This window comes from Misgurnus anguillicaudatus, chromosome 21 (genome assembly GCF_027580225.2).
Source record: "Misgurnus anguillicaudatus chromosome 21, ASM2758022v2, whole genome shotgun sequence".
Taxonomy (NCBI): Eukaryota; Metazoa; Chordata; class Actinopteri; order Cypriniformes; family Cobitidae; genus Misgurnus; species Misgurnus anguillicaudatus.
In genome coordinates this window covers 59,866,251-59,878,885 of record NC_073357.2, presented here as the reverse complement: position 1 = coordinate 59,878,885, position 12,635 = coordinate 59,866,251, and the positions used below count along the sequence as shown (strand labels likewise).

At 39.3% G+C, this 12,635-nt stretch overlaps 1 protein-coding gene across 12 annotated transcripts in view; it reads left to right on the top strand.

The window, feature by feature from the left end:
- Positions 1 to 12,635, top strand: part of ank2b (ankyrin 2b, neuronal) — a 153,922-nt gene that overhangs the window by 89,764 nt on the left and 51,523 nt on the right. For 8 of the 12 annotated variants that reach the window (XM_073859557.1, XM_073859551.1, XM_073859555.1 and 5 more), the window contains 7 exons: positions 665 to 862; positions 3,620 to 3,718; positions 3,804 to 3,902; positions 4,024 to 4,122; positions 4,257 to 4,355; positions 4,438 to 4,510; positions 10,382 to 10,523. In XM_073859557.1, the coding sequence (XP_073715658.1) occupies positions 665 to 862; positions 3,620 to 3,718; positions 3,804 to 3,902; positions 4,024 to 4,122; positions 4,257 to 4,355; positions 4,438 to 4,510; positions 10,382 to 10,523 (809 nt within the window). Of the gene's footprint in view, positions 1 to 664; positions 863 to 3,619; positions 3,719 to 3,803; positions 3,903 to 4,023; positions 4,123 to 4,256; positions 4,356 to 4,437; positions 4,511 to 8,033; positions 8,088 to 10,381; positions 10,524 to 12,635 lie in introns of all 12 variants that reach the window. The other 4 variants (XM_073859548.1, XM_073859546.1, XM_073859550.1 and 1 more) reach the window with 1 other exon arrangement.

The window sequence follows — 12,635 nt, the reverse complement described above, 5'->3', positions numbered from 1 at the left end:
GAGGACCCAGACTATCTTGCATGTGTGCATCGACTCTTTTTCCAACCCCTCCACTGTTTGCCAAGAGCTCTTGCGACATCGTTTGACATTTTGTAAAACCAGGCATGTCAATTTTGAATGCACACTGTAGCGCTCTTTAAAAATCAAAAGATTAATGCACATCTTGTTTAGGTAAAAAGTGATTCGTGCATTTATTTGATTGGATGTGAGAAGACCTCTAGTACACATTTCTTTGTTCTGCTGAAGTGTAATCAAGCAGAAAACAGGAGCAGCATTGACTTCCAGAGTAGAAAAAAAAACAAATATTATGGAAGTCAATAGTGCTCAAAAACGTTTTTTTTTTTTAAACAAACCTCCACAAAATATTTCCCTTTGTGTTCAGCAGAACAAAGAAATTTATACAGGTTTGTAACAACATGAGAGTTATTAAATGATGACAAATTGTTTATTTTTGGGTAAATCTCCACTTGGATCCGTTACCGTATACGAATTGCCTTCTATTCCGTTAATTCATTAGATTCAATTCACATTGTAATTCTGTAAATGCCTTGCTTGTTACCTCAGTTCACATTCAATCTGACTTCAGCACCTGTATTTCGATTTTAGATTTCAGAAGCACATCACTCCTCCCTGACTGTACGTATGTTTGTTTATCTTCATGCAGAACGGATACACTCCCCTCCATATCGCTGCCAAGAAGAATCAGATGGAAATAGCCACCACGCTGCTACAGTACGGCGCAGAGACCAACATCCAGACCAAACAGGGCGTGACTCCACTTCATCTGGTCTCTCAAGAGGGTCACAGCGAGATGGCGGCTCTTCTTCTGCAGAAAGGAGCTCACGTCAATGCCCCCACAAAAGTAAATGACGGACTTTATTCATTATCAAGATGGTTTATTTGAGATTCTCAGAATATTACAAAATGAAATAGAAATTATGCATGAACAGATGAACAGGCAGATTGTTGCCATTGCATTTTAACTGTTTCGCCGCCGGGGTGCATGATTTAAAAAAAAAACAATTTGGAAAAGGAAGTCGGGCCGAATACCAAAACACACTTGTAGCCAATCAGCAGTAAGGGGCGTGCCTTTGTGAAAATGTGTGGGGTGGGCCTATCAAAAGAAGGTCCCATTTATATTGGGGTACAGTAGGGGCGTGTTTGTTTAGGTGATTTCAAATATCAACATTTGCTTTCAGAGATCATGGACCCCGCCTTTAAGAGAAAACATTTCCCTACCAATGACGCTTTCCTGACGAGTTTTTACGGTAATCTGTAGATGGCGCTCTTACCCAATTTATAAAAAAGTGATGCAAAAACTAATTTAAATAATTGTTAACTCTGTGTATGTTTAATCATTCTGAATAATTAGAGCCGATGGTGTAGTGGGCAGCGCTCTGGCAGGTGGTGCTTTCGCATTTTCAGCGACCCGAGTTTGATTCCCGGCTCGTGGTCATTTGCCAATCCCTTACCCCTCTTTCCTCCTTGTACTTTTCTCAATCACCATCAAAATAAAGGCAAAAATTGCACACAAAAAAAAACGTTAAAAAAATAGAATCATTCTGATTTTTTTTTTTAAGATGTTATAAAAAGAGAACAAAGAGAATAAAAAGATGATGAAATGTTTTTTTCCTGTTTTGTTTCGTTTGTTTTTTTGAAAGCAGAGGGTCTGTTCTTTCATTTGATAAATTTGTATATTTATAGAAGAACATTTTCCTGGAAGGCATTTTGTGAAAATCTTGTTTTAAACAAGTTTATACAAGGAACTCAGTTGAGCATTTCAGTAATGAATTGTATTTGTTACAAATGCATAGACAAGTTTTCTGTATCATTTTAAGACTTTTATGCCAAAATGCTGCCCCCTTATATGAAAGTCAAAATAAAGGTTTGGATCTAGATTTCACTTTTTCATGCATCCGTGAACATATGCCTGTTTTGGGGCTTTGGCGATTAATTGTCTGTTTTATTGCTTGGACATTTAATTCTCATATATTTTTTTGTTTGTTTATGAAATAGTTTTCACACATTGTTGTTAAATTAAATATTTTGCAAGGTTTACCTGGCAGTAAATATTAATACACATATTAAAAAGTAATTATTTAATGAATATATCTTTCAAAAACTGAAAATTCTTCATAAGAAATAAACACAATAAAGTGTCTAAATTAAAAATGCAATCAAATAAACTAACTATACCAGAACAGGCCTCAAGTAGTAGCCAATCCTGCTAAGGTCATATTAGTACTGAACCACATGTCTGTAGTGGCTGCAAACAAATGTATTCCTTACAGATCTGTAAGAATAGCATCCTTCACTTCCCTAAATTTGGAATTATTAAATGGCTTTGCAATGTATCATGTTACACTGACAGTTAAGGAATGGCATCTGATACCGTCTCATTTATACAAGCACTGCAGCTCCCCCTTGTGCTCTTTAGAGAGATGCGCAATCATTGCGGTGATCTGAAATCATTGCGATGAAACGATTATTTAATCAATGTGACAGCCCTATTGTGCAAAAATGAAACTTAAGTTATGAAACACAAATTAAAAAAGTTTTTTTTGAGTCGGAGCTGCTTCTCTAATGCTGAGTTTACACCAACTGCGTTTCAGGCGTCAAAATTGCGTCTACTGCGCGTGGTTTGCTGCTTGAACAATTTGGATACATTCGCGCGTGTAGAGCGGAGTAGACGCGCGGAAAAAGCAAGCATTTGACGTGCATCAGAGGCAAACTCCGCTTCTTGTGGGAGGGGCAAGTGCTATGAGGTTGTCTGTTTGCAAGATGACTGATGTTGATTGTGCATTTATCGAGAGTTACCAGTTTGTATTTGGTCACCTTACGACGTGGGTCGATAAACGTCACGTGACTCAAAAGTGAAGTGTGTATTAAAACTTACCAGACTGCTCACGGACAATATCAAGCGTTGGTTGAATGAGTGACTCTGGGCGGGGCTGCCACCACAGCAGCAAGCAACCTGATTGGTTAACGCGGCGCGAAATTCCGCCAAAGTTCAAATTTTTCAACTTGGGCATCAGCTGCAAATTCGCGTGAACCGCAAAATGCACAAAAGCAACATTTGCGCGTACTGCGCACAACGCTCAATTCGCTCCTTTCGCGCGAGCTTCACGTGCGAATGAGGCAGAAACGCGTCTTCCGCGCTGCGGGACCTCCTGACGCGCGTCAACGCGTCTTCACATTGACTTAACATTGAAATCCCTCGCGCTTCACGCCTCTACCGCGGTTGGTATAAACGTAGCATAACACGTAGTGCAGAGTTCGAGTCCCGGCTCGGCGTCCTTTGCCGATCCAGCTCCTCCTTTAACGATCCAGCTCCTCCTTTACATGATCGCAGTGATTTATGAGATATTTGCCATCTTGTTTGATACCATCTGTTTTCTGTAAGCTTTTTAATCTCATTTAGGTGATGAATGACTGCTTGTATTCGTAGCAAATGGAGTTTGGCATCCAGGTGCTCTGGCACAGAAATAGCTGTGATGTGGATCGTTCACCATCTGTTATCTGTTTTGTTATTTCTTTACTCTTGTTTGGTGGTGAATATTTCTTGCCGTTGTGCTGTGTTATTTAAAGATTTTTAATTTGATTGGTTTGTGTGTTTCAGAGTGGTCTGACATCCCTTCATCTTGCTGCCCAAGAGGACAAAGTTGGTGTTGGTGAGATCTTGGTAAAAAATGGAGGCAACATCGACCAACAGACCAAAGTAAGATATGCATGATTGTACCACAAAAGCTGATATTTATAAAACATTAATATTATTTAACTAATACATCTTAACGCTCTTTCAGTTGGGATACACACCTTTGATCGTGGCCTGTCACTATGGGAATGCTAAGATGGTGAACTTTTTGTTGACAACTGGAGCCAGCGTCAATGCTAAAACAAAGGTATTTCAATCCTTTAGGTTTGTAGCTAAGCTAAGAAAGTCAAGTAGTGATGCTGTATGCGCTTGTGTTTGAATGAAAGATGTTTGAGTTATATTGTGAAGTATAAAATGTGTCTTTTCAGAATGGTTACACACCTTTGCATCAGGCTGCACAACAAGGCAACACACACATCATTAATGTTTTACTTCAGTATGGAGCCAAACCAAATGCCATCACTGTGGTGAGTAAATGTGAAAACACACATGCGCGCACACACACACACACACACACACACACACACACACACATGCACGCACACACACACGCGCACGCTTACAGAAGTTGCATTAATGATGTTGTGTCTTTTATATAAAGAATGGAAACACAGCTTTGGCCATCGCGCGTCGTCTTGGGTACATTTCTGTTGTTGACACATTGAAGGTTGTAACAGAGGAAATTATCACAACCACAACGGTAAGTAAAAAAAAAACGTGTTCAAGTACAGTAAATGCATGATTTTTAAATAAATGATTATTACTGTTTGTATTGCATATAGACGGTGACAGAGAAACACAAGCTGAATGTCCCAGAGACAATGACAGAGATCCTGGATGTGTCTGATGAAGAAGGTGAGCATAACAATTACTTATTAATCAACTTATCGATCGCTCAGTTAATCCTTAAAACAACAAATCCTCTAAAGATAAAAAAAGTCATTTATTGCATGGGTCTTTAACAGGGGTGCAGGGACCCATGGGGGTCTGTGGTGGTATTACTGGTCCTTTAGTAATGTGACCCGTGCTGGCAAAATGAGTTCAAATGCGCTATAGGCGAAAGTATAAATAAAAATATTTAAAAAAGTACATTAAGCTCTTATCTAGCGATCCCACTGCTCTAAATACATTACTCTAATACAAAGATGCGTCTCTATCCACATGCACGTCTGACCTTTTGGTTTTGGTTTTAAAACATGCAGGAATTAGAAAATAAAGTGCAGGATTTGCTTGATCAGCTGGATGTTAAAAGAGTTGGGAGCTGATTGATATTTAAAGAGTTATTAACCCTCATATTATGTTTTGGGTCAATTTGACCCGTTTAGATTTTTAAGCTGTCGGATAAACCAGTTAACCTGTGATTTTATTCTTGAAATTTTGTGACTTTTTCTCATTTATGGCAATGAACATGCATGCAAAGTTTAGACATGCTGATATGTTTTGAAGTGTACCAAAATAATTTTGTAACGATTTTGAGGTTCGCGGGTCAATTTGACCCACATTTTGTTTTGCTCCAAAGCAACTATAAAGACCAAAATTAAATATATATTTTTAGTGTTTGTTGTTATGTTGGTGTTTTACTATCCTGAAATGGGGGTAAAAATGCTTCTCCTCACTATTTTGAGTACTGAAAAAGACTTATACAGACACAGATGGTAAAAGTGAGCTATGATTTCTATTTACAATTTATATGAAATACTACTTAAGTTACAGTTTTCTTCCAGAAATTTTGTCACTTTTTCTCATTTAGGGCCATGAACATGCATTCAAAATAACACTGATGTGTTTTGAAGTGGGTTTTTTAAGCACAAATAATGATTTTTGGTACGATTTTGATGTTCGCGGGTCAATTTGACCCATATTTCTTTGTTCCAAGGCAACTGTATAGACACAAATTAAATACATTTATTGGGTATATTTTGGTGTTTTACTACCCTGGAAAGGGAAAAGTGAGCTTTTCCTCACTTTTTTAGTACTAATAAAGACTTCCTCAGACACAGAAAAGTAAATGTGAACTATCATTTCTATTTTCAATGTATATGAAATACTATGTAAAGCAGATGAATTCAGACCCACAGAAAATCCAGAGGTGAATACAGGTGATGCCAGCTGTGCCCCATAAAACATGACACCAAAATAAGCACCATTTGTGTAAAATCCAAGAAGTCAGAACGCACATGCTTGATGTGTGCACATCATGTAAATAGTGATTTTTTGAATTCGTACAATGATCCTCAAGAACAAAAGATGAGCCTATTTAGAAAAAGAAAAGCTTCATTTCATTTCACAGCAATTTTAAATTGTTCATTTAGGATGTCTTAAACATAGGTATGTTAAAAAAAACATGTTGAATTAAAATTTAAAATCTTAAATGTTGCAACAGTTTTTGTGCAACATTTGTTAAAACAAACATGTTAAAAATTGTGGTTAAATGCATTTTTTTTAATCATAATTTTTAATTTTAAGTGTTTGTAATGTGTGACAAAGACTGATACTAAAATGGTTTTGCTCATACCTAATTCCTTCTTGTTTTTCATAATGTGATATTTAAGGAATTGCATTGAATCCAATGCGGGTCAATTTGACCCGCTCCATCAAAATCGTCACAAAAATCGAACACAATACAAAGGGTTAAGAGCCATAAGGCACAAAAACGATCTTCCTTGTACTGCCTGACAGATCCAAAGCATGCACACAGATGCGCGCTACCTCAATATACAAATATAAATACAATTTTAAAAATATCTGTTTTGACAACAATTCATGCAGATATCATCTGTTATGTCTCAAGTGAATGTTTAGTTAACTGTTGGGGAAATATATCTGATGTGTAACATTCTATTAGTTATTAGATTGCAGTAGATCTTAAAGCTATCTGTTTCAACGTCAATCAAACAATAAAAGAAAGAAAAATTTAAACATATATTTTCCTATAGACATTGTTTTTGACATTTTTGGGTGTGTCCTTTAAAATGCAAATTAGCTGATATCTGCACTAAATGGCAGTGCCGTGCTTGGATATTGCAGATTAAGGGGTGGTATTAACCCCTTCTGACATCACAAGGGGATCCTAACATGAAAAAAGTCAGATTTTCATGATATGTCCCCTTTAAGGTGTGGATGTGGTGATTTGTTTTATAACCTTAAAAATCTTTGCTTACTCTATCAACTTCAAACACGTGTAGCTTTGTCATTTTTAGTAAGATTCCAACAAATCATACATCGTTTTGAAGGTTTTTTTTATTAGATATTGTCAAAATATAAATAACTAATTTTTTGAAAATTTGCTCATTCCGACTCAGTTTGCCACTACGGGTCACAAATATTGTTTGAATTCATTTTTTTTTTAGAAAAATTAAATTAGGCATCAAACTAAACATGTATTAAAGGCTCTCTAAGCGAATATTGTGCGACGTCACTTCGTGTTGATGTTTGAACTGTTTTCAAACAAACGGAGCGTAGCTAACGCCTCCCCCTCCCTCTCCCGTCCGTGCTTTCATGAACGCGCCCAACCCCCACCCCCAAATCCTTCTAGTCGTTTATTGGCTGGAACACTTTGTTATGTTTTGTTGTGCTAGGTTTGGCCACTATGTTGATATTGCCGTTTGTCGAGCCTGAGCTGTCTACAGAGATCGCGTTTTTTTACAGTTTGATCAGCGGACAGGCAGTAAGCAGATAGTGAGGAGATGTTTGCTGTATGTAACAAAAAATGTTTTATGGTCTAAAACGCATCAATTCGCTTAGAGCACCTTTAATTGGCCAATAACTATATTCAAATGAAGGTTTCCCTGTTAAAATCTATTCAGTAAATTTAAAATGTATAGAAGTATGTTAGCAGTATGTATCTGTGTATACATATAAATTATAATTGAACAGTATATGTTTGTAACGTATTCATCATAACAAAGAATGTAAATCCACAATTTGATACATGTACTTGGTTTCCTTGCTCCTCCTGCCTATCCAATAAGGGGTCCTTGATCTGAAAAAGGTTAAAAACCTCTTATTAACTGTGAATCTGATATTGTAATACAATATTATTATTATTATTATTATTATGTCCTCTGTGAAACATACAGGAGAGTCATCTTAAATGTCAGAAGTTAAGATTTTCAGATCCGCGTCACATTTGCAGTCTTAAAAATTAAGGTGCTTCATGATGCCATAGAAGAAACATTTTGGCTTTAACATCCAACAAATCTTTCTGTTTTGAAAAAGGTTATTTGTGGTGACAAAAGCTTATTTGGATAATAAAATGGTTCTTCTTATGGAATCACTGTGACTTTTTTTAAGCACCTTTATTTTTAAGAGTACAAGTTTTAACACATTTGTTTTTTTGAGATTACTGATTTTTATTAAACATAGAAATTTCCTGCAGTTCTTCTGCATGTTGATGATGGAGCGATGTCTGATGACTCCATTGATTTTGAAGGTATCAGCGTGTGGACTGGGTTTGTGTGATGGTTGTTCACACTTTAAATACATATTGTGCATTGCATGATGGGATTGTTTACCATCATTTGACCAAATGACCAACTAACCCATGCAGTGGTTACTGATTTTATGCAACACAGTGTGCACTGTATCAGGTTTTATTATTACAGTATTTGCACTGCAGACATCACTTTTGGGTAATAGATGTTTGTTTCTGCTTAAAAATTGAGCTTGTCTAAATGGTAAATGAAATACATAGTCGTAAAGGAAAAAAAATGCCAGTTTGATTTGATATGATTTGGCATCAGTAGTGTAATAAATAATGATTAATTTTATGTGTTATTAGTTTTTTTATATACATGTGACCAAATTTATGGTAGGCTATTTTGTTGTTTTTCTGTACATTTTCTCTTCTGTGTTGACTATTATGTATTAAAACAGGATGATTAACTTAATATTTGCTAATGATTTAGACTGTTGCATGTTACAGTGTTATTAATATTTTATTAATATTTGATTGTTTTAAACTCCAGGCCAGTATGCCACAGACAGCCGATTTCCTCTGTCGGCTTACAGTATGTCTTGTCTTAATTGTAAGCTCAGCTCTGCACTGTAAAAAATGATTTGTTGGTTAAAGCTCCCATAATCTCATGTTAATCTTGAGTACCTATAGAGTTGTATTACATCCTTCATATCTCCAAAGAGTCTTTAGTTTTATCAGACTTATAAAAGACAGATCAGTTCTAGCGATTATTTCCGAAAAATCACGACCCCCTCAAGGTGTACCACAGAAGGAGCGAGTAACGAGCAAGCAACACACATAAATCATCATCCCACCATTTCTGGATAACTTATTATTCACTACATGTCGTGTCGTTTACATTATTTGCACTTACGCGTCTTTTCCCAACATAACACAGATATTTGATGCAGTTTTACTTACCACCTGCGACTCATGACCGCCCCATTTCAACGAAATCCAGTGTTAAACAAACACACCCACAAAACTCCACTGCTACCCTGGATAAACAAATTGTATCCATTATTATTATTATTATTATTTTTATTATTATATTCATTGTTTTCATAAGGTTGACTTACTTGAAAAGTTGAGGAAGGCTTTCCTCTCCTTATATCCAAAAACACACTTCTTTTCTCGTGCCATTGTTGAGGCTTGATTTAAAACCAAGCTGTCGCATGTAGTGTGCCTCGTCTTGAAAAGTGAATCCTCTGGCTCTTTCATCGCCCCTGGTGGCTGGCTGCAGTACAAGTAAACCCGCCCTCTCCATGCAAACAAATGGGACTCGGCTCTAAATAAAAAATTTATTTACCCTTCCAATAATATTTTCCAAGGTAGTTGTTATCACGCTGATATATGTTCAATTGTTCATTTTTGTGATAAGTTTAATTTTAGATAGTAATTTGATGCTATAGAAACAGAGCGTGTCGTCATGATTTGTGTGGTTGAATTGGGCGTGCGAGCGTTTGGGCGGAGGTTTGATACTGCGGCTCTGCCTCCTTCTGCGCATGCCTTGGCTCTAAACAGACGTTTTTACGTAACATGGCGGCGACCATGGTCGGACATTTTTGGCTTCAATTCATTAAAATGAAGTCGCATTGTCCATTTTATTTTAACAGTCTATGAGTGATGCCTGTGACTTCTACTGGAAGGAACAATGCTAAATGAGCGTCCTCGTCTCGCTCTCACTCTGATTAACGTGTGCAAAAGCCGTTACATCTGGTGTGGGCGTGCTTTTCCGGGGAAACACCCATATAAGGAATATGGGGTCACTGATATGTAACGGGTACCCATGTTCAAAAAAAAACTTTCTGAAACTTGTAGGAAAGAGGGGGCGTGAGTTTGGCCCAGAAATACTCCATCACACGCTCAACTGCATTTTTGACACTTTGCATTTGTTTAGCATGAAAATTACAACTCGTTAACTCTGTTAATACACCAGAATGCATGAAATAACATTAAACGTCCTTTAAAAAAGGAAGTTACCTGATAGTTAAACCAACAATTTTTTAACAGTGTGGTTAGATAAACAATCCCTGCGGACAACTTTAGACAATCTGCTTCATTTATTATTCTTCATCTTAATGCTTTACAGTAATTTGCTTTAGTATAGATTGCTTTGATACTAAAACATCTAGCAGCTTTGCAGAGTTATCTTTAACAAATGCAAAGATTGACCGACTTGTAAATGAATTAAGTGTAATAGTGTGTTTTTTGTGTTGTTGTGTGTGTATGCATTTGTGTAACATGAGGATCATCCTTTGACTGCACAGGTGATGACACAATGACAGGTGATGGGATTGAATATCTGAGAGCCGAGGATTTACGAGAGTTAGGAGATGATTCTTTACCTGGCCAGTACCTGGATGGAATGAATTACCTGCGATTCAGTTTAGAAGGTGGACGATCTGACAGGTACATTTATTTTAATATTTGATCATTGACACTTTTTTATATAAATGGTCATTCCATTCGGTATTAAACGCACACGTTTAACAGATTGTAAGAAACATTTTTGTGACTTGTACTGTATATTATGTACAGTATGTGTAAATTAATCCAGACAGCAGACGCCTTCGGGCCGGATCTGCGTAGAAGTCAGCAGCTCCGGAGTGGATCCGGCCCAGAGTCGTTGTCTGGGAAACGTCTCGGTTACGGATGTAACCCTCGTTCCCTGAAGGAGGGAACGGAGACGTCACGTCGTGACCGACGAATTGGGAACTCGCTTAGAGAGACCAATCTGCTTCGAATACTACTAAAACGCCAATGAACTTGGCATTGAGATATTTGCATAATGCTGGCGCCGCCCCGCCAGGTGCGTATATAAGGCGCACGTGCAAATAGGGAAATCAGCTTCTGTTCGCTGAGAAAGCCGGGAGGTGACCGGCCTAAACAGCAGGTGGCAGCACCTGTGGCGACGGGACGTGACGTCTCCGTTCCCTCCTTCAGGGAACGAGGGTTACATCCGTAACCGAGACGTTCCCTTTCAGTCGGTCACTACGACGTCACGTCGTGACCGACGAATTGGGAATCCCTACCAAAACGCCACTAGGGGCTGACCTCTTCCAGTGTCTGCAAAAAGGCTCTCCAAATCCCCTTAGGGGAATGGAGAATAAATAAGGCAGAAAGGCCGGGCACTAGATGTTCCTTTAACCCACAGTAGTGCCAGCGACTGGGAAGCGCCCTACCAGAGCGGAATAGGAACGCTGCGGAAGCCACCGCCCCTCTTAAGGGCAAATGGTGGGCGAAAGTCAACCGTAGTTGAGGTAAAGACAGCCGTGGCTGTGTAAGCAAAGCAGTGCTCTGCTAAGGGAAACGTGGGCTGGTAGGATTAACCCCACGGAATAATACTCACAAAGGAACCCGATGGGACACAATGTGGGGCGCTGGCCAAACACGTAGGTTCGTAAGAATACAGCTAGTGAAAGGCTGACAGCCAATGCTCCGCAACAAAGGCTGTCAAGGCAGTGGAGGGAGCAAATCAAACCATTACGCATTTTTGCTCTGTTAGCCTTCCATACTGAAACTCAATTTGGAGCCTCAGTCGGAGGCTGCAAGCCGACTTGCGAGTCTGCTCTCCGTGCCCTCCCTGGTGAGGAAAGGACACGAGAGGATACAGGCTCGATACGAACACTGTAAAATCTAATGAACGTATAAGGTGTGGCCCAACCAGCAGCTCTACAGATGTCTGTTAGCGAGGAACCACGAGCGAGAGCCCAAGATGAGGCAACACTGCGTGTAGAGTGTGCTCTCAAGTTAAAGGGGCAAGGAATACCCTGAAGATTATAAGCCAGGGCGATAGTATCAACAATCCAATGAGACATCCTCTGCTTAGTGACAGCTTTCCCTTTCTGCTGGCCACCATAACAAACAAAGAGCTGGTCTGAGGTCCTGAGGCTCTGCGTGCGGTCCACGTAGAATCGCAGTGCGCGTACGGGGCACAACAAAGCCTCGGTTGGGTTTGCCTGCTCCAAAGGCAATGCTTGCAAGCTCACCACCTGGTCTCTGAAGGGAGTGGTGGGAACTTTGGGCACGTAGCCTGGTCTGGGTCTCAATGTCACGCTCGAGACAGCAGGACCAAACTGAAGGCACGAATCGTCAACAGAGAATGCATGTAAATCCCCTACTCTTTTCACTGAGGCCAATGCTAGTAGGGTCAGAGCTTTCATTGATAAAAGCTTCAGACTCGCAGCCTGCAAAGGCTCGAATGGTGGACTCTGAAGTGCTTTCAGCACCATGGACAGGTCCCAGGGAGGAATAGAAGGAGGGCGCGAGGGGTTTAGCCTGCGAGCGCCTCTCAGGAATCTAATAACCAAATCATGCCATACGGATGCCTCCGACACGGGCTGGGGAGCCACGTACGACGATCGCATCCTTCGCCAACCGGACTGCGATCTCTGCACGCAGTACATGTGCATTGGACGCTTTCACCGTGGTGAAACGAACGCACGAAAATTTGGGTGTGTGCCGGTTGAATTGAATTTCGTAACCGAGGCGGATCGTGCGTAAAACCCAACGAGACGGGCT